The sequence below is a fragment of the Ovis canadensis genome, chromosome 2 (genome assembly GCF_042477335.2).
Source record: "Ovis canadensis isolate MfBH-ARS-UI-01 breed Bighorn chromosome 2, ARS-UI_OviCan_v2, whole genome shotgun sequence".
Lineage (NCBI taxonomy): Eukaryota > Metazoa > Chordata > Mammalia > Artiodactyla > Bovidae > Ovis > Ovis canadensis.
This window is the reverse complement of record NC_091246.1, coordinates 60,752,222-60,774,142: the sequence shown is the minus strand read 5'-3', so window position 1 is coordinate 60,774,142 and position 21,921 is coordinate 60,752,222. Positions and strand designations below refer to the sequence as shown.

General features: G+C 40.5%; 1 protein-coding gene across 14 annotated transcripts in view; it reads left to right on the top strand.

The window, feature by feature from the left end:
* Positions 1 to 21,544, top strand: part of GCNT1 (glucosaminyl (N-acetyl) transferase 1) — a 43,947-nt gene extending 22,403 nt beyond the window's left edge. For 5 of the 14 annotated variants that reach the window (XM_069576311.1, XM_069576321.1, XM_069576323.1 and 2 more), the window contains 2 exons: positions 15,771 to 15,908; positions 17,148 to 21,544. In XM_069576311.1, the coding sequence (XP_069432412.1) occupies positions 17,288 to 18,574 (1,287 nt within the window). In that variant the 5' untranslated portion in view covers positions 15,771 to 15,908; positions 17,148 to 17,287 and the 3' untranslated portion in view covers positions 18,575 to 21,544. Of the gene's footprint in view, positions 1 to 10,619; positions 10,715 to 11,274; positions 11,403 to 15,310; positions 15,429 to 15,770; positions 15,909 to 17,147 lie in introns of all 14 variants that reach the window. The other 9 variants (XM_069576324.1, XM_069576312.1, XM_069576313.1 and 6 more) reach the window with 7 other exon arrangements.
* Positions 21,545 to 21,921: the final 377 nt, after the last annotated feature.

Sequence of the window (21,921 nt, the reverse complement as noted above, 5' to 3'; positions counted from 1 at the left end):
GGGTTGGGGAGGGATGGTGGTGTGGTGGTGGAGGGGTGGGAGTGAAGGGTGAGGCTACATTACTGATTACTAGGAGCTGACCAAGCAGGTGCCTGGATCAGTTCAGAGATGGGGATCTGTGGAAATAAGTGACCAATGATGGTGATAACCCTTGTTTACTGACAAACTGATGCATACTAATTACCATGTTAGTTGCTTTATAGGTTGTTTTTGTTTTTTGAATCACCACCAACCAAATAGGGGATTATAAGCTTCATTTTTCAGATGAGGAAACTAAGGCTCAGAGAAATTAGGTAGCTTACTGAAGCTACTCCTTAGGACTTGGCATAGTTAGCATTTATTCTCAACTGTGTTTGACTTCACACCGCTGTTTTCCTCTGTGGCTTCCTATAGTGAATGATATTGGATTTCAAAGAAGGGGGCAATCACTGTGGTTCAGAAAAGGGACCGTGTGCAAGAGGTGGAGTTGGATTTTAACATGTTGAAGGAAACTGGGCAAAGAGAGCACTTCTCATCCCTGCTGATGGTTAATTGTTTATTTTTCTGTATGGACTGAGAATATTTGCTCTGACGATTTTGTTTAGCAAGCCAAAAATCCAGACAGGTGGTATTATCTGGAAATTTGGGAATTCTTCTAAAAGCAAGACAGAATCTAGTATTTTAGAATTAGAATTTTTGGAACCAAGGAAGCGTTTAAACCCGAGAGTATTTAAAATTGAGATTTCAAAAAATTCGGGACCTGTGGGCTTCATGATGATTGGGTGGGACAGAAACCAGAGCCACTGGTAAGATGTTTCTGCTTAAGAATTGTTCTTGCTGGGCGACCTTGCCAGCCGTGTGCACTCTGTATGCTAATTTTTTCATCTTTAAAATTATTTAGTAAAAGTAGGGAAAATGAACCTTAAGATACCTTTGAAACCTAAAATTTTATTTCTATGAAACTATGCTTTATTCAGTGCTCTCTTCAGTATTATAAACCACCCACTATTCATTTTTTTAAAAAGGAAAGAAAAAAAAAGTTTATTACTCTTCAGTCTGGAATTTTGAAGTGAACAATGAGACCCTTTATACTTATTTTGGCATGTAGTGGTGAGGAGGTTGAAGATTCCTTCACAAAACAAACTCTGTGTGTGTATATGTCTGTGTATAAATAGATATATCTCTATTCAACTCTGATGAGGTCCACCTCTGTGAATGAACTTAGTACCATAGAGGATAGGTTTTTTGCATTTCACATTTAGCTGTTACTTGTACTTGAAGGAAATTGGGGTAATACTTAAGCCTCGTATGCAATAAGAAACACACTGGTCTTTGAGAGACAGCCAGACAGATGATCTTTGTTCTTTATCTCCAAGTTTTCATGGCATGAGACTTGGAAAGGTCTGTCTTTGTGTGTTCAAACCACCTGGGGTCACTCCTGCCTATACTCCTAACAAATTTCTCTTACTTTAAAAAGCCTCTTCTAAGTAACATTTTTGCCTAAATGTACACACCTACTGTAAAAGGTGTCAAGGTACAAGCCAGTGGCATCTTTTTAAAAATCATAACAGAGCTTAAAAAAACCCTCAAGTATAAAACTGTGTCACGAATGGAGTCAGGGGAAATTCAGTGGCGTCAAGTATATTCAGAGTGTTGTACACCCATCTGCATTGTCCATTTCTAGAACTTCTCATCATCCCAAACAAACTCTGTACTTCCTGAACAATAACTTCTCCTCTCCGCCCCCCCCCCACTGCTGTAGTGACCTCTATTTTACTTTCCACCTCTATAAATTTAATTACTCTAGGTACCCCTTATAAGTGGAAGTATACAGTAATGTGTTTCTTTGACTGGCTTATTCATTTAACAAAGATGAATGTAGCTTGTGTCAGATTTTGATTCCTTCTGAAGGCTGAAGAATATTCCACATACACACACACACCCCTCGTTTTATCATTTGCTTTTCCTAATTGCTAATATAATGCACTAATTTTGATATTTTAGTACAGTCGTGGACATTCTTTTGGCTTTTAAGGAAATGGATACAACTTGTATGGGTAAACCTATATATACTTCTACCACTAAATTGTAAATTTGAAGAGAAGTTGAATGAAGGATATTGAGAAACTATTGGTACCAACTGTGGTGGGATTAATGGGACTTTTTTTTGCTGTGGAAAACACATAGTAGGCCTCAGGGGACACGTAATTGTAGAATCCTGTCTGAGTTGACCAGCTGTATTTCCCTGCACTCATTTCCTCGTGAGCTGGAGCCAGTGTCTTCAAGCTCTGCTTCTTTAGCCACAGGCCCCACTCTGGTGGCCAAAGGACACAGACAACAGAGTGGGAAGGGCGGCCCTCAGTTCATTCATTTTGATTTTGTCTGGTGCTGCTGGTGCCCTATTTCTTTTTTGACTCCATGAATGTGTAACTCTAGGTTCTTAGAGAAAAGGACAAACCCAGGGCATTTATTAAGTTTTATTTCACTCTTTCAAGCTGTCATTGAGTATGTAAAGAGAGATCCAGATGAAGAACATTCAGAGGGTGTGTGTATAATAAAGGGTGTATGAGGAAAAGAAAGCGTTCAGAGAACATACAGATTAAGTCTACTCTGTGATCTCTGTGTGCTTATTGTTTGCCGTATATTCACAAAGGATATTTTCAGAACAGTATCTTGGTTCTTCCCAGGTTTCCTTCCTTTCTGGGGTTGAGCATTTTCATTATTACTGAGCAAAGCTCATTTGATGGATGGAATGGGAAGCCAGTCCAGGGAGGACAGAGCTGTGTTCCTGGAGCCAGGCTACCACCACTGCTCCTCCTGTGCTGGGCTTCTCCACAGCCTTCTGGGCGGCTTCTCAGAAGGACTTTTTATTATGAGTGAGAGTTTTAATCATTTGGAGTGGGTATGTGTCCCCTGTTTATCATCGCTCTTCTGATTTCTTCGCTGAAACCTGGCCTTTAGTTTCCACAAACGTGCTTAAACATCTACTCATTGTTGTGGTTCACTATAACTGAGAAACAGACTTCGTGTCATAATAGAATTTAAAAGAAGGTCCCTAGGGTTAAGGACGGAGAAGGCGATGGCACCCCACTCCAGTACTCTTGCCTGGAAAATCCCATGGACGGAGGGGCCTGGTGGGCTGCAGTCCATGAGGTCGCTAAGAGTCAGACACGACTGAGCGACTTCACTTTCACTTTTCACTTTCATGCATTGGAGAAGGAAATGGCAACCCACTCCAGTGTTCTTGCCTGGAGAATCCCAGGGACAGGGGAGCCTGGTGGGCTGCTGTCTATGGGGTCGCACAGAGTTGGACACGACTAAAGCGACTTAGCAGCAGCAGGGTTAAGGAACCTGAGTGGTAAACAGCTATTATTTCTTACCTTCCTCTTCTTGTTAAAGCTGCTTCTGTTACACATCACTATCTAGTCTTCCTTTCCAGCTTCCTTTGCTTCAGACTTTCACTCCGTCAGCAAAATATTCTCTCTTATTTCCTAGTGTCTAAATCCTACCCATTTTCAGGATTCAGGTGGGTTGCAATCGAGGAAGCCTCTGTGGATCCTTTCTTTTCCTCTAGAAGGACTTTAAGCTTTCCCCTCTGAAATAGTGCAGACTGGGGTGTATTTCATGGGTCCTGCCAAGCCTGTGTGCAGAAATGGTAGGTTTTAGTTATTGTTTTAGGCCATCAGCTGCCTAGCCTCAGGGGAGAAAGTGATGGCAATTGAGAAGATGAATACTATTTCCAGGCATGAATGAAATGCAAGAGTTAGTTATTTAAATGACATTTTGTGATATAGTAGTGTAATGAGTAAATGGAAAACATTTTCTGTAGAACTTTTCATGTCATTAATTCAGGCATGCGCGCTCTGTTACTCAGTCGTGTCCAACACTTTTGTGACCCTATGGACTGCAGCCTGCCAGGCTCCTCTGTCCATGTAATTTTCCAGGCAAGAATACTGGAGTGGGCTGCCGTTTCATACCTCTAATTCAGGCATGGAGAACCTTTTATTGATTTTTCTTCTGTAAATGACCACATGGATGAAACCTAGTTTTACTTAGTTTCATCTCATTTAAAATTAGGGACAGTTCTTTGAGACTTCCATTAATTATATTTACTATGTACTTTAAAATTTTATATAATTATTAAATATGTTTTGATGTGAGATTAAACAGTTAATGAAGATATAAAAAGAAGGCAAAAATGGAAGAAAAGTTTTAATAATTGTTCTATTTACCAAGACTTGAGAATATTAATTTATACCAGTTATCTTTAAAAACTCATTGACTATCATTATAGCTCTTAATTTTGTCACCACCTTTAAGACTAGAAAAATGTAGCTTTTATGTTAATCAAAGTTTATAAATGCACATTGTTTGAAAAAGCATATTTCCCCAAGAGTGTAACATCAAAGCTCTTAGACCTATCAAAGGTCTTAGATTTTACCCTACTTGAAAGCTAGCAAGTCTGTCAGTTTTCATGGATGCTTGCAGAAGACCTAAGACTCCTGGGCCAAACACAATGCATAGTGTACTATCTATAGCAATAACAGAGCAGAGTATCAGCATTTTTCATGTAGGTTCCTAAGTCCTGGTTCCCGCAGGGCAGTATTAACACAGCCAGGTGATAGTCTGTGCAGAGAGTGGCTTGCATTACAGGGAACCCTGAGCTTAGGGAACCCGCATCTTTTATGGTGGGCCATTGAACATGCTTTCCCTTTGCTCCCAGAGGTATTGCATTTATTATCCCAACAGTAAGCACACTGGCCCTTTGCTAGTGAGGGAAGCACTGTCTGTCTTTCAAGGCTGTTCACTGCAAAAATAGCTTTAAAAAAACAGTCCAGAATGAAAAGGCAGTTAGTACCGCATTTGCAAGATGTGCAGAAATATGAGGGACCCATGGACAGCTGTCTCTTAACAAAAAGTTGTAGTTATGAAAAATAATCCTTTCCCAGTGCCCCCAAAACTTCCTACTCCCTAGAACCCCAGTGTCCAATAAAAATAGGATGTGAGCCACGTTTAATTTTTTCTTTCTTCCTGTCTTTTTAATACATAACTCTTTTTTTTTTTCTCTTGCCCTCATGGCTTGCAGGATCTTAGTTTCCCAACCAGGGATTGAACCCATGCTCCCTGCAGTGAAAGTGCGGAGTCCTAAACACTGGACTGCCAGGGAATTTCCCCGAATAGTTTTGATTTGAGTTTAGTTGAATTCAAGGATGCAGAACTGACAGATAAAGAGTCCGTAGATGTGGAGTGCCAGCTGCATAATATAAACTTGGGGGGCTAGATTGTGTAGGTTTGAATGTTAGCTATTCCACTTACTAGCTTTGTGACTGATACTCTGATTTATAATCAATGTATATTTGTTAATCTGGTCCATTTCTGGCACAGAGCTCCTGTGAAACCCTTGGAATGTCCTAAGTGATGAGAGCAACAAAAATTGTCTGTTACATTGATGAGGTGACCCTTGGATCCTACCTGAAGATGGGGGCTGGTTGCGGGAGGACCAACCGAGTGATTAGAGGGTTGGAACTTTCAGTCCCACCCCTTACATCCCTACCTCCCATCTCTGGGGAGGAGAGAGAATCTGGAGGTTGGGTCCCCCGATGGCCAGTGATTTAATCAACCATGTTCATGTAATGAAACTTCCATAGAAACCCAAGACCGCTTGGTGCAAGTGTGGAGATTTGTAGAGTGGGGCTCTCAGAGCATGGCAGCGCTGCATCTTTTCCCCATACCATGCCCTGTGCATCTCTTTCATTTGGATGTTCACCTGTATCCTTTATCATGTCTTTTTTATAATAAACCAGTAATCTACTTAGTAAAATGTTTCTTTGAGTTCTGTGAGATGCTCTAGCAAATTAATTGAACCTGGAGGTGGGGATTGTGGGATTTCTGATTTTATAGTCTGAAGGTCAGACTTGGCGAGACTGAACTCTTAAACCATAAAATGGACACTGTCTCTGGTTAGATAGTGTCAGAATTCAGCTGACTTGTAAGACACCTGGTTGGTGTCTAGAGAATTGCTTGTTGGTATATTCCCCTTCAGTGGAATTTGGATAAGAACTCCTTTAGTAACCTTGGTAGCTATTTAACCTCTTTATGCCTCAGTTTCCTCATCTGGAAAATAGTGTCTTCTGTTTAGAGTTATCCTGAAGATCCTATGAGTTGTTTAGGTAAATCCTTTAGAAGAGCTCCTGGCACATATTAAGCATTCCAAAATAGTGATACTCTTTTTATAATTACTGATGGGCTTTGTCTTTTGGTGGTGTGCTTTTTGCAATAGCCTGCTGAGAAGGTACATGCAACTTTGCATGTATGAAAATGCCTTTATTCTATGTTACACTGACAAACAGCCTGGCAGGTTATATAGAATTCTAGGTTGAAAATAGGTATACATGTCACCTCCCTCTTGAACTTCCCTTCCACCTCCCATTCCTTTTCACCCCTCTTCCCTTCATTTTCGTCTTTCTCAGTGGAATGCCTGTTATTTGAATGTTGGACTTTCTGTATCAATTTTCTCATTTTCCATTTATCTTTCTGCTCTCCTGTCTTGGGGCTCTCCTTAACTTTAATTTCCGATTCTTCAATTGAATTTTTAATTTTAGCTATCATACTTTTGATTCCGAGAGCTCATTTTTATTCTCTGTTCCATTTTCATAGTCTCTTGTTCTTGTTTCATGATTGCAATAGTTTCTCTTATGTCTTTGCTGATAAAAACCCTAGGATTTTTCATCATTGCAGTTTTCATCTCTTGATCTTAATTTCTCCATGTGACAGAATATTTAATGGGTACAAATTCCTCCCATTGCAGTATCCGTGCCCCCTTGCAATGTGATTTTGCTTCCCTTCCCATCCAGAAGTAAAACCTTATTTCCTCTGGGATCATGGCAGGCCTCATGACTTTCTCTAATGGAATATAACAGATGTGATGTTTTGTATATTCTGCTGCTTAGCCCTTATGAGGCTTTGGAGCTGCTGGGCTCTCTTGGTATGCTGCCCTGAGGTGCCAGGTAAGGAATCTCGTCCAGCCTATACGTGATGAGAGGCACCCCAGCTAAAATCGAGTACTGCATGCAGATGTGAATGAGCTATATGGAAACCTCCAGTCTGGACAGTCCTCTGTCTGCTTGTAGCTGCCTAGGTGAGCCCAGGTAACACCAGAAGGATTGCCCACCAATTCCAAAAGTAGTGAGATAATAAGTTGTTTTTATTTTCTGTCACTAAGGATTGTGGTTGATTATATGGAAATAGTTAACCTGATAACCTCCTCTGTTTTTTTCTGATCTCTTCTGTGTCATGAGCTTTTCTTGGATATCAAGTAGTTTTCTATTCTCTGAGGCTGAAGCCTGGGAGGTGTGTATGCCGGCCTGTGAGTATTCTGGAAATGAGGACCTTTGACTTAATTCCCTCGTTTTCAGGTTGGTACTCCTGCCCTCATTTGTGCCTTGTGCCCTCCAGGTCAGATATTCTATTTCATATTTTCCAAAGTTTTCTGGTGGGGTCAGGAAGGGTGTTCGCTGGATTATGAAGAATAGAGGGAAGGGTCTGGGAGTCTTAAGAGTCTTTTAAGTAGATTTTCACTCAGTGGAGTTTTACTCCACTTCGTGCTGCTTCCAGAGGAGTTTGTGTTGCCAACTCTGGAGTGTTTGGAGGGGAGGGATCGATGGCTGGTAGTGGGAGGGGAGGGCTTGGGGGACTGTGCTATAGATTGAGTGCTGCTCAGCTTTCTCTGCTGCCTGCTTCAAGGGTCAGCTTTCTGATATCTCCCAAGTCAGCTATCACTCAGTCCCTCTTGCAAAATTTTGGTGCCATTTCTTCAAGTTTTTTGAGGGGTTTAGTCATTTATTGGGGCTTCCCTGGTGGCTCAGATGATAAAGAATCTGCCTTAATTTTGGAGACCTCGGTTCAATGTCTGGGTTGGGAAGATCCCTGAGAGTAGGAAATGGCAACCCACTCCAGTATTCTTGCCTGGAGAATTCCATGGACAGGGGAGCCTGGTGGGCTACAGTCCGTGGGGTCGCAAACAGTTGGGCACTACTGAGCAACTAACACACAGACACAATCATTTATTATTTCATCTTTAAACAGTATGTTCTTCAGGCTGTACTCTCTAAGACAGGATAGTCCTTGCTGCAAGTGCAGAGAACTGGAGACAGAACTCTTCTCTGATATTCCAAAGGGAGAAAGGATAGGGGTTTAATTTCTAGCAGAGGAACTAGCTCACTTGAGAGAGAATTTATTCATTCAGCAAACGTAACTTAGTGATTCTCTGTGCCACCTTCCGTGCCTGATTCTAGGACATGAGGCTCTGAAGAAGGGAGACATGGGCCCTCTTTCCGTTTCCTCACATCATCTGGCTTTAATTCGTGTAGAAAGCACCCTTTCCCAAGGGGCATAGGAAATGTGGTCCAGACTTATAGAAGGTCCCCTAGTGCCCTTGTTTCCTTAGCTGGATCCTGAGAAAACTCGAGGATGGATTCTAGGAGGCAACAGCCTGAACTGTGGAGCTTGGAGCTGAGGTCCAGGGACCTAGAGAGCTTCTCCTGGTCAGTTTGGAGGGGCAGGCACTGTGGGGTCTCAGGAGTTCGTTTTAACATGAACTCTCAGAGAAGCTAGGGAGCTCACCGCAGTGAGTCACAGCCAACAGCCAGAGAGCGGAGACCACCCTCTAGGCAGTGCACAGCTGGAGGAGACAGAGATCAGGTGCCCCCAGGTGACTCAAGAGCATGGGGGTGCATGGGGCAAAAAGAACTGCAGTTGGCAAGTCCTCTGCCTTGGGATCTTGCCTGCTTCCCACTCCTTCCCTTGGCCATGCTTCGGGGTGGCATTTAGGCACCCTGGCTTGCGTCCCAGTCCTCTGAGATCTTACATGACCTTGGCATCAATCACAGTAGTGGGCATTTTGCTCCTGTCACAGCCTCCAGAGACCTCAAGAACAGTGGGACTTGGAGCGTCTGCAAAATTGAGCTCCAGAGGAGTATCCAGTGGAGCTCGAGGGTGACTGAGCCTAGACTGAAAGCTTCCTGCTGCAGAAGGATGATGGGTCATGGGCCCTGACGTATCCATCAGCTATGCACTTATGCAGACACACAGATGTGTGCACATACTTAGTGTGGACACACACGTGTGTGTGTGTACTTTTTTGTGAAATATTTCCACTACTTAAAAAAATGGTACAATAGGCAACAGGCAGAATTATTCTTATCTATAATAGTTTTATTTGGACTTAAACCAGAATTAACTTTGGTGGAAATTGTTGAAAAAAGAGTTTACCTTTTAAAATTCTACTCCTTTCTTCCATTATAGTTGACAGTTAGGTCTGTCAGCTTTAACCTTCATAAAGGTTAACAAAGCTAACCAATGCAGAGTTCTTATTATCTTTTTATTTTTTCTCACTTTTTTGAACTTAATATTTTAAAAAAATGTATTTGGCTGCACTGGGTCTTAGTTGTGTCACGCAGAAATCTTTGTTGCGGCATGCAGGATCTTTGTTGCGGCATGCAGGAATCTTTGTTGTGGCATGCAAGATCTTTAGTTGCGGCATGCAGGATCTAGTTCCCTGACCAGCGATTGAATCCCAGTGCCCCCCCGCCCCAGTGTTGAGAGCATGGAGTCATAGCCACTGAACTACCAGGAAAGTCCCTAATTTAATTTTTTAATTGAAATACAGTTGATGTGTGATATTATATAAGTTACAGGTGTGCAATATAGTGATCCACAATTTTAAAAGGTTATGCTCTATTTAAAGTTATTATAAGATATTGGCTATATCCCAGTGTTGTATAGTGTATCCTTGTAGCTTACTTTTTACATAAGCGTTTGTACTTCTTAATCCCTTGGGGATTCCCAAGTGGCTCAGTGATAAAAAATCTACCTGTCAAGGGGGAGCTGCAGGAATGTGGGTTCAATCCCTAGGTTGGGAAGATACCCTGGAGGAGGAAATGGCAACCCACTCCAGTATTGAGGGGAGAATCCCATGGGCCCCTGGAGCATCGTGGGCTACAGTCCATGGGGTTGCAGAGAGTCAGACATGACTGAATGAGCTTGCATGCATCTCTTAATTCTTACTCCTATGATGGCTATCCTCTCTTCCCACTGGTAACCACTTATTTGTTGTCTGTATTTGTGAGTTTCTTTTTTGTTATATTCACTAGCTTGTTGCATTTTTTAGATTCCACATATAAGTGATGTCAGTATTTGTCTTCAACTTATTTCACTTAGCATGATGCCATCCAAGTCCATCCATGTTGTTGCTAATGGCTGAGAAATACACAAACACACCCCCACATCTTTATCTATTATCTGTTGGTGGACACCGTCTCTGTCTAGGAGTCACAGGTGTAATTAGAGGCTGAACAAGAAGATTCTGATCATTTATGTATGTGAATTGTCATATAAATATGATAAATCCTTTTGCTTCCAAGTTCTGAATATATTATATCATATTAATTTATAGTGAAACATATATTATTCCCCTTTCCCTCCCTCTTCCTGCTTTGCCTTTCTTTTTATTATTAAAAAGAAATTAAGAATATATCCTAGCCACATTTAGCTCACTCTTTTACACATTTTTTTCATTGTCTTCTTTATTTTTTAGTTTATACATCTGAACCATGTGTTTATTTTCTTTTTGGCTGTTCTAGGTGATGGACAGGGAGGCTTGGCGTGCTGCAATCCATGGGGTCGCAAAGTGTCGGACAAGACTGAGCAACTGAACTGAACTGAGGTCTTCATTGCTGTGAGCGGGCTTTCTCTAGTTGTGGCAAGGAGAGGCTGCTGTTTGTTGTGGTGTGAGGGCTTCTCATTGCAGTGGCTTCTCTCGTTGTGGAGCACCGGCTTCAGTAGTTGCGGCATGCAGGCTTAGTTGCCCTGAGGCATGTGGAATTTTCCCAGACCGGGGCATTGAACACCCGTGTCCCCTACAGTGGCAGGCAGATTCTTATCCATTGCACTGCAAGAGAAGTCCTTGTTGTCTTATTTATATGGTGATAGTTCTCTAAATTAAACTAACGTGTGATTGAGATGAATATCATCTTTTAGAATTGGATTCATTTTAAAATACAGAGGCATGTGCTAGTGATATCTAGTAGATTTTAATTTTTAAATGCCATTATAGCACTTTTTTTTTTTACATTGTGAAATCTTCTAATGTTTCTTACTTATTCCAAGCTGAAATCAGGATTTGATGCTCAGTGAGTTTTGGACTTCTCTTACATGCCTCTCCTTATCTATTTATCACTGTGTAAACAAGCCTGCACTGAGTGGTACCCTTTCCCTCTACTTTATGTTTTTGATTAGCTCCTTACCGTTTTTGAGATGTTGAAGACAAAGAGCACTTGGGAGAAGAATAAAATTAGAAGGAGGCTTTTGCGTGGAACAGCAGTGTAATTCTAAACACCCAGCTGTGGCCAGTTATGTGATGCTGGGTAAAGTACACAACCCCTATGTTTCAGCACCCATCTCTCCCATTGCTCTGTGCTCCTAATATTGTTCTATTGAATCTCAAGTGAAAAACAGTGTTTACATTATTAAGACTGGTGCTTTTCTGAGCCAACCCATGGACTGCATTGTGATATTATTTTTCATCATTGTGCAATTCTAATTTCTTTGGGGGTCAATAATAATTATCTCCCTATCCCCCTTTGCTTGCTTTCTTTTCAAAATAGTTATTACAGATTCACGCCCCAAACTCTGCCAGTTGTTTAAATGGGCTTTCAGTATGCTTATTCCCATCAGTTATTCCATCCATCTCATTTTCTTTCCATTCAGCATCTCTCCCACGGCCATATGCTATGTTTGTCTATTGGCCTGTTACACACAGCCTAAGGTGTTCCTTTACTATCATCCTGGTATTTCCTTTCTTTCCTTCTGGTGTTGTGATACAGTTTCTAATTCTGATGTTGTCCTCCTTGGCTTACAACATAGTTTTGATGGAGCTCATCAAAGTTCATTTCAGCTTCCTGAAAAAGGATTGAGAAGGGTAAATATTTTGAAGCTTTTCTCTTAATATGTAAAATGTTTTTATTTTATCCTTAATTTACATGGTAGTTCATGTAGTTTGAAGAATTCTCATCTGGAATTTAATTTCTTTTAGCACTTTGGAGGCATTGCTCCATTATCATCTGGCTTCTTTGTTTGGCTTTTATGAAATATGAAGACATTCTGCTTCTGAATCTTTTTCATGCGGTTTATCTTCACTCCCCCACCCCAGAAACCTACACGATACTCTTTTTCCCCAGTGTTCTGACATTTAGTGTTTAATAAGTACGTCTTGAAAGGGAAAGTCGCTCAGTCATGTCTGACTCTTTGTGACTCCATGGACTATTCAGAATTCTCTAGGTCAGAATACTGGAGTGGGTAGCCTGTACCTTCTCCAGGGCATCTTTCCAACCCAGGGATCGAACCCAGGTCTCCTGCACTGCAGGTGGATTCTTTACCAGCTGAGCCACAAGGGAAGCCCAAGAATACTAGAGTGGATAGCCTATCCCTTCTCCAGTGGATCTTCCTGACCCAGGAATTGAACTGGGGTCTCCTGCATTGCAGGTGGATTCTTTATCAATGAGCTGTCAGGGAAGCCCTGAACTATGAGTTCAGTTCAGTTGCTCAGTTGTGTCTGACTCTTTGTGACCCCATGGATTGCAGCACGCCAGGCTTCCCTGTCCATCATCAACTCCTGGAGCTTACTCAAACTCATGTCCATCAAGTCAGTGATGCCATCCAACCATCTCATCCTCTGTTGTCCCCTTCTTTGCCCTCTATCTTTTCCAGTATCAGGGTCTTTTCCGGTGAGTCAGTTCTCATCAGGTGGCCAGAGTAATGGAGCTTCAGCTTCAGCATCAGTCCTTCCAATGAATATTCAGGGTTGATTTTCTTTAGGATTGGCTGGTTTGATCTCCTTGCAGTACTCTCAAGAGTCTTCTCCAACACCATAGTTTGAAAGTGTCAGTTCTTCAGCTTAGCCTTCTTTATGGTCCAACTCTTACATCTGTACATGACTGTTGGAAAAAGCATAGCCTTGACTAGACGGACCTTTGTTGGCAAAGTAATGTCTCTGCTTTTTAACATGCTGTCTAGGTTGGTCATAGCTTTTCTCTAACGAGCAAGCGTCTTTTAATTTCATGGCTGCAGTCACTATCTGCAGTGATTTTGGAGCCCAAGAAAATAGTCTCTCACTGTTTTCATTGTTTTCCCATCTATTTGCCGTGAAGTGATAGGACTGGATGCCATGATCTTAGTTTTTTGAATGTTGTTTTAAGCCAGCTTTTTCACTGTCCTCTTTCACCTTCATCAAGAGGTTCTTTAGTTCCTCTTCATTTTCTGCCATAAGGGTGGTGTCATCTGCACATCTGAGGTTATTTGATATTTCTGCTGGCAATCTTGATTCCAGCTTGTGCTTCATCCAGCCCAGCATTTCTCATGATGTACTCTGCATAGAAGTTAACTAAGCAGGGTGACCATATACAGCCTTGTGGTAATAGTAGTAATGTCAATTGCTCATTACTGACTGACTCTTTGCCACCCCATGAACTCCAGCCCACCAGGCTCCTCTCTCCATTGGATTCTCCAGGCAAGAATACTGGGGTAGATTGTGACTCCCTTCTCCAGAGGATCTTCCTGACCCAGGGATCAAACCCAGGTCTCCTGCATTTCAGTCAGATTCTTTACCATCTGAGGTAAAAGGAAGTCAAACTGGTTGTTCCATGTCCGGTTCTGTTGCTTCTTGACTTGCATACAGATATTTTAGGAGGCAGATAAGCTGGTTTGGCATTCCCATCTCCAAGAATTTTCCATGATTTGTTGTGATCCTCACAGTCAAAGCGTAGTTAATGAAGCAGAAGTAGATATTTTCCTGGAATTCTCTTGCTTTTTCTGTGATCCCCCAGATGTTGGCAATTTGATCTCTAGTTCCTCTGCCTTTTCTAAATCCAGCTTGAACTTCTGGAAGTTCTTGGTTCATATATTGTTGAAGCCTAACTTGGAGATTTTGAGCGTGACCTCGATAGCATGTGAAATGAGTGCAATTGTGCAGTAGTTTGAACATTCTTTGGCATTGCCCCTTTTTGGGATTGGAATGAAAACTGACCTTTTCCAGTCCTGTGGCCATGCTGAGTTCTCCAAATTTGGTGGCATATTGAGTGCATCACTTTAATAGAATCATCTTTTAGGATTTGAAATAGCTCAACTGGAATTCCATCACCCCTGCTAGCTTTGTTTGTAGTGATGCTTTCTAAGGCCCACTGGACTTCACACTCCAGGATGTCTGGCTCTAGGCAAGTGATCACACCATCATGGTTATCCAGATCATTAAGATCTCTTTTTGTATAGTTCTTCTGTTTATTCTTGCTGCATCTTCTTAATATCTTCTGCTTGTGTTAGGTCCATACTGTTTCTGTCCTTTATTGTGCCCATCTTTGCATGAAATGTTTCCTTGGTATCTCTAATTTTCTTGACGAGATCTCTGGTCTTTCCTATTCTGTTGTTTTCCTTTATTTCTTTGCATTGTTCACTTAGGAAGGTTTTCTTAAGTTTCCTTACTTTGTGATTCTTTGGAACTCTGCCTTCAGATGGGTGTATCTTTCCATTTTTCCTTTGCCTTTCACTTCTTTTCTCAGCTATTTGTAAGGCCTCCTCAGACAACCATTTTGCCTTTTTTGCATTTCTTTTTCTTGTGGATAGTTTTGATCACTACCTCCTGTACAGTGTCATGAACCTCCGTCCATAATTCTTCAGGCTGTCTATCAGATCTAATCCCTTGAATCTCTTTGTCACTTCTACTCTGTAATCATAAGGGATTTGATTTAAGTCATATCTGAATGGCCTAGTGGTTTTCTCTACTTTCTTCAATTTAAAGTCTGAGTTTTACAATAAGGAGTTCATGATCTGAGCTATAGGCCACTCCTGGTCTTGTTTTTGCTGACTGTATAGAGCTTCTCCATCTTTGACTACAAGGAATATGATCAGTCTGATTTCAGTATTGACCATCTGGTGATGTCCATGTGTAGAGTCTTCTCTTGTGTTGTTGTAAGAGGGTGTTTGCTATGACCACTGCATTCTCTTGGCAAAATTCTCTTAGTCTTTGTCCTGCTTCATTTTGTACTCCAAGTCCAAACTTCCCTGTTACTCCAGGTATCTCTTGACTTCTTTTGCATTCCAGTCCCCTATGATGAAAAGGACATCATTTTTTGGTGTTAGTTCTAGAAGGTCTTGTAGGTCATCATAGAACCGTTTAGCTTCTTTGGCATTAGTGGTTGGGGCATAATAGTTGGGGATGTCTTAATGGTTAAGATGCTTAAGTATTTTAACAGTATCTCTCAATGTTTGCTTTCCATTAAAGATTTGGAGTGGGGTAATAGACAAGACAGTTGAAAGAAGATGAGATAAGCAGCTAATTCATCTGTAGGATTGTCTTCAGTGGACCAGTGAGCACTGGAAATTCTCACAGCAGGCATAGAGTATGTTGACTTTTCCAATCATAGGACTATTAAGCTGTTCCTTGGCACACATTTTGGGAAGTGCTACCAGAGTTTTCTTTTAAAAAGTTCAACCTAAATTGCAGGATGTCTTCAAACCTTTAAAATGTTTATCCACAAATAGACTTTAAAAAAAAAAAAAAGACTGGAGAGAAGAAAATTTTAAAAGAGAGACATCAAGTAGTCATCATTTTGAAGAAAAAAGTGAATATGTCAAATTAGTAGACCAGTATGCTTTATGAGAGTATATGTATACTTACATGGGTGTACGTATCTCTTCAAAAATTTTTCTTTTTGTTTCACATTTTTTTTTTTTTTAAAAAGACTCATGGGACATAACACCACTACTGGATGCCTGGTACATTTAAGAAACCTGACTGCATGAGAAGCACTCTACATGGGCACAGAATGTTACCTGGAATCCGAGAACTAAATGATCCTGACTTTTCTTGATTTTAAATGGTAAAGTCCAAGTACTTTTGTTAATATTATTCTGTACTAATAATGGTCGATTATTTTTATTTGTATTATCAATATTCACAGATTATTTCCTAATTAAGCATTTAAAAATTCTAGTGCTAATTCTCGTGTTAAAAATTTTTCAAATCTCTATAAATCTGGTTTTGAGAGAGTTGATAGTATTTGACTTTCTTTGTTAGAACCAGTTGCCAAGTAATAAAATTGACTTTTGAGAATGAAACAGCATCTGTATGTTTGTAAACATTTTCCAGAATAAAAGTGGGTTGGGCTCCTGGAATTTGAATACAGAGAGTCTTTCATAAGTTACAATTTGCATACGAGTGTTGTTTTTCAGCAAGGCTTAATTATTATAACCTGTTATAACCAGTGCAGGAAATACAAAGCTGTTTCTCTATTTTGGGTCATGTATATTTTCTCTTCCTGTGGTGCCTGGTATGGAACTGAACAAAGTGAGATCAACCCAAAACAGTTTCAAATCTGACCTGGTTTCACCTGAACTTTTCTGTTCCACTTTGAAAATCCAGTTGACCTGCTTTTCCTTCAGAGATTCTTAGCATCCACAGTCATTTCTGAACATCTCCTTCAGTGGACCCCACTCCTAAGTTGATGAAGAGTAGATTGGATCTGAACTCTTCAAATATTTGGGGCTGCTGATGCCAACTGATGGACACTAATGGATGCGTCTGGAGAAACCCTGATTAGTAACAATTTCAAGGCAAGGGGTGCTAATTACCACTGGCCCAGGATCAAAAACTCACCAGCTGAGACTTCCCTGGTGGCCCAATGGTTAAGACTTCGTGCTTCCACTCAGGGGGTGCAGTTCAATCTGAGATCCCACATGCTGTGCAATACAGCCAAAGAAAACAAAGAGCAACAATAACCCCTCCCTCCCCTGCAGAGTGAACACCAAAACTCGCCCTATGGAGAATTCAGTAATTACAGCTTAGGTCTTCAACTGTATTTTGCACCTCAATATACCTGAGAGGCAAAGTGTTGATTATAGGATATTCTAGCATATCCTTGTACTCAACTTTTTAAAAAAGGTAATCTGGCATTAATACTAGAGATTATGGGTATCCTTTAACACTTTTCTCGGATTGACCCACTTTGTTTTTGTCTTCTGACCTCGTAGCAAAGAGGACCGTTTTTGAACCTGATGAGAAGATGTCATAAAAGATTCTATTTATATATGTGTGTGTACCGTTTCTATTTTTCTCTTAGTGCTATCATCCATTTCAAGATGCCTTTGCACTTTTGATAAATGCAAACTGACAAATCTCCAGACCACGACAGAGAGGAAATCAGTACTGCTTGAAGCCTGGAAGACTACTCTTAATAAAGCCAAGTCCCCAGTTGTTGAAATGCTGAGGAAGTTGTGGAGGAGGAAACTTTTTTCTTATCCCACTAAATACTACTTCTTATTTCTTGCTTTTTCGGTGGTCACATTCACTGTTTTAAGAATTCATCAAAAGCCTGAATTTGTAAATTTTGGACATTTGGAGCTGTTTGAAGAGAATCCTAGTAGCAATGTTAATTGCACCAAAATTCTACAGGGTGATGTAGATGAAATCCAAAAGGTAAAGCTTGAGAGTCTAACAGTGAAATTTAAAAAGCGCACTCGATGGACAAACGATGACTATATAAACATGACTGGTGATTGTGCTTCTTTCATCAAGAAGCGCAAATATATTATAGAACCACTTAGTAAAGAAGAGGCGGAATTTCCAATAGCATATTCTATAGTGGTTCATCACAAAATTGAAATGCTTGACAGGCTCCTGAGGGCCATCTATATGCCTCAGAATTTCTATTGTATTCACGTGGATAGAAAATCAGAGAAATCCTTTTTGGCTGCAGCTGTTGGCATCGCATCCTGCTTCAGTAATGTCTTTGTCGCCAGTCAGCTGGAGAGCGTGGTGTATGCGTCCTGGAGCCGGGTTCAGGCTGACCTTAACTGCATGCAGGACCTCTACCGGCTGAATGCAGGCTGGAAGTACTTGATAAATCTCTGCGGTATGGATTTTCCTATTAAAACCAACCTGGAAATTGTCAGGAAGCTCAAGCTGTTGATGGGCGAGAACAACCTAGAAACGGAGAGAATGCCATCCCATAAGAAAGAAAGGTGGAAAAAGCATTATGAAGTCGTGAATGGAAAGCTGACAAACATGGGGACTGACAAAATACATCCACCTCTTGAAACACCTCTGTTTTCAGGCAGTGCCTATTTCGTGGTCAGTAGGGAGTATGTGGAGTACGTGCTCCAGAACCAAAATATCCAAAAGTTTATGGAGTGGGCAAAAGACACATACAGTCCAGATGAGTATCTCTGGGCCACTATTCAGAGGCTCCCCGAAGTCCCAGGGTCATTGTCCTTAAGCCAAAAGTATGACATGTCTGACATGCAAGCGATTGCCAGGTTTGTTAAATGGCAGTACTTTGAAGGAGACGTTTCCAAGGGTGCCCCCTACCCGCCGTGCAGCGGCGTCCACGTGCGCTCTGTGTGCGTTTTCGGAGCTGGTGATTTGAACTGGCTGTTGCACGTGCACCACTTGTTTGCCAACAAATTCGACACGGACATTGACCTCTTTGCCATCCAGTGTTTGGATGAGCATCTGAGGCATAAAGCCCTGGAGACGTTAAAACCCTAAATGTTGTAGGCGGTTTTAGAAATATTAATAAGGAGGCAGGAGATCTACCCCCATTTGATTCTTGCGCCTCCAGAATCCAACTGGATTCTTCAAGCCAGAGAAGCAACATGGTTTCTGCAGAGCAGGGTCAGTTAGAAAGGCTGTATCCTTAAGCTTGGACTTACAGTTAATGAGACACTGAGGCAGGTTGTAAGGCATTGTAGGGGAAGGTAGCTGGGGAAGAGGCTGAAGGCAAGCTAGCCTTTTAAAGAGCTCAGGGACTTTAAACTCTTTTAAGATTTGACTTGTGCCAAAATTACTTGGAGAGCTTTAAATATGAGGGGTTTTCCTGATTTGAATAGATTTATAGCAATAACCCAATCGGGATATAATTTATCTTGTAGATTATGTTTGTTGAAAAAGAAATTTGACTTTATTCTAAATGATCTTGTAAATGATTGACTTTCTACTGTTACTTTGAGCTATGTTGTGTATCTATATATGCCATCTCAGGGAACTTGAAAAAAATGGGCTTGACTGAATGTGAATATTTCTCATTTTTGTTTTTAACAATGTATATGTGTTTTTAAAAGACAAAAAGAAACAGTTTCTAGTTTAGTTGATTCTGTGAATCATCTTAGGTTACTTAAGAAGTTAAAGTATCTTGGGTTGTTATAGTGTCTACAGAGTAACACCCAATTTTTTCAAATATGTCTCTCCTCCTCCTCCAGTCTCCCCACACTCTGCTATCCAGATGTATATAAACTAGTTTTCATAGTGACCCATATTACAGCCTCAGTTCTCTTAGGTTTGGTAGTAATTGGCCTGTAGAACTAAGAAAGGGTGAAGAGTCATATGAGTGTTAAAAAGCAGCAATCTGTACTATCCCCAGAAATTAAGGATATTGCTCTTTGGATCAGCTTGTGTCCATGCTCCAGACTCTTGCATCCAGCTGCCACTTCTGTCACCCTTTGAAAGGAACTGGCTTCCCCCACTTCTTATTTCTTCAAGTTACCTGCCCACTGGTTAGTCCTTAGCTCTTGCATTGGAAGTTCCCTTCTCTCTCAGAACCTATGAGGAGGGGAAAGATGTGCTGTTGTACCACCTGGTGTGCTTGAAGGCCTGGGAATCCTAAAGAGGAACACTAGGTTTGAGACAGATTGTCTCAGTATTGATATTATTTTTAGCGTATAGTTTTTACTCTTTTAGCATATACTTTTCACCAAAAGACAGATTTGTGGTTGCTATTGCTATCTCATATCTAAAAGTAAATGAAGATTTTTTAAAAAGCACCAACTTGCACTTTTTCTAAGGTGATAGCATTCAGCCAAAGATCTAATAGGACATAGGAAGTTTTTATCATTACCTGAGATGTCAAAAAAGAATTAAATTCATGAACTTTATTGTTAAAGCTTAGCCAACTTAAATAGTATATGGGAAGTTCATAATATCACACAGTGTTCAGGCATTCAGCTGAGAAAACATTTTATTCCATAGAGTTAGGAAAGTTTTATCCTACAGAGAGATTTGTTATACCAACCCTCCTGAATGAAAGTTTCACGCTTTGGGAGACTATCATTTGTAAACATGCAAGTCAGTGGATTGCTGTGGTTTGCATGATTTAACATGGCAGCCAGTGTTGGACCAAGAAAAATATACCCACATTGAAAATTCAAGACGTGATGTCAATGAGGGCATTATATGCATAGCGTTCTGTCTCTGTTGACTTCTAAACCAACTTGTTCTTTTAATGCATGTCGCGTGTCTCTCTCATGCTCTCTTTTAGAAGAAAAGTTTTATCTGTGAGTTGTGCCTTTAAAAAAAAAAAACTCTAAAACTCGTGATTTTCGGTGACATACTTCATGTCTATGTCTTGTGTTTTCTTCTTTTGTGGTGTCTTCACTACTATACTATAGACATTTTCAGGGTTTTTTTTTTTTTTGAATATTTGCAAAGTTATAGGAAACTTAAAAGTAATGGTACAGTGAACATTATATAACCTTCACCTGGAGTCATTGGTTGTTAGCTTTGTGCCTATGTGCTTTCAATTGTATGGATTTTTAAATTTAACAAAATTGAAAATTGAAAGTTAAAGTTTATAAATATCTAAAGTTATCATTCATAGCACTGCTTTTATTGTAGTGTGATTAAATCTTATTAACATTTAAATTGGCAGCTTTGAGGGATTTTTTTCCTCCCCATAGACATAAAAGCAATGATTTTAGAATCCATTTCCCCAAGCCCCACACTAAAACTGTGGACCCACCATCTTTTATGAAACTCTGGTAACTTTTCTTTCTAGAAAGTTTACTTATTTATATGTGTCTGAATATTACCCTATTGCTAATAGCTTTACAGGGATTATATAGCCATTAGAACTCTTAATTTTATGCTTTTCAACATAAATGAAATTCATACTAGTGGGACAAACAACTGGAAGAGTCAAGAAGATGGTTTCAAAAGGAAACCCATACTGCATTCAGGAGGAGCAGAAATGTAAGTTCTTTGGGAAAGATAAATTCCTATATTTCAGTTATTAAACACTAATTTCTTTTACTGTCATTTAAGGTCTTGTATAGGGAATTATTAGAAATTGTGTTCCCAAGTCCTTGAACGTACAGAAACTGCAGTTTTTTAATGGAAGTATTCTAGTTAATGAAGTGCTGATCAAGATTCATGTTAAGAATAGGGTTAACAAAAAATGGTTCTTCCTTGACAGGCGATTACCTAGGCTTTTCTCAGACCGTGGTAAGCCACCACTCAGCCTTGAAAATCAACTACTGTTGTCTCTAAACATGTGTTGATATTTGTGTCATTCAAATACAATTTACTTAAAGAATGTACATGGATGTTTTTGTAGTCATTTAGGGGAGGAAGAAGCCATGTTTTACTTAATTTCACCAGCAGAGTAAACTGACCTGAACTTTTTTAGTTGGCTTAGAAAAGTAAAAATCATTTCTCATTATGGTAAAAATAAATCAGTAAATGCAAGACTTTTGTGACACGTGTGGTTACTGTGGGTTTTACTCTTTTGAATATGAGTGTGACTGAATGCATTTGGAAGTAGTCATTTCACCATTAAAATCAGCTATTCAGAAACTGGTGCCTTATCTCCACAGTTCAGTTCAGTTCAGTCACTCAGTCGTGTCCGATTCTTTGTGACCCCATGAATCGCAGCACGCCAGGCCTCCCTGTCCATCACCAACTCCCGGAGTTCACTCAGATTCACGTCCACTGAGTCAGTGATGCCATCCAGCCATCTCATCCTCTGTCGTCCCCTTCTCCTCCTGCCCCCAATCCCTCCCAGCAAGTTAGTCTTATTTTGTTAGCTACATAAGTTAATATTTTTTTGGTTAGCTACAAGCACC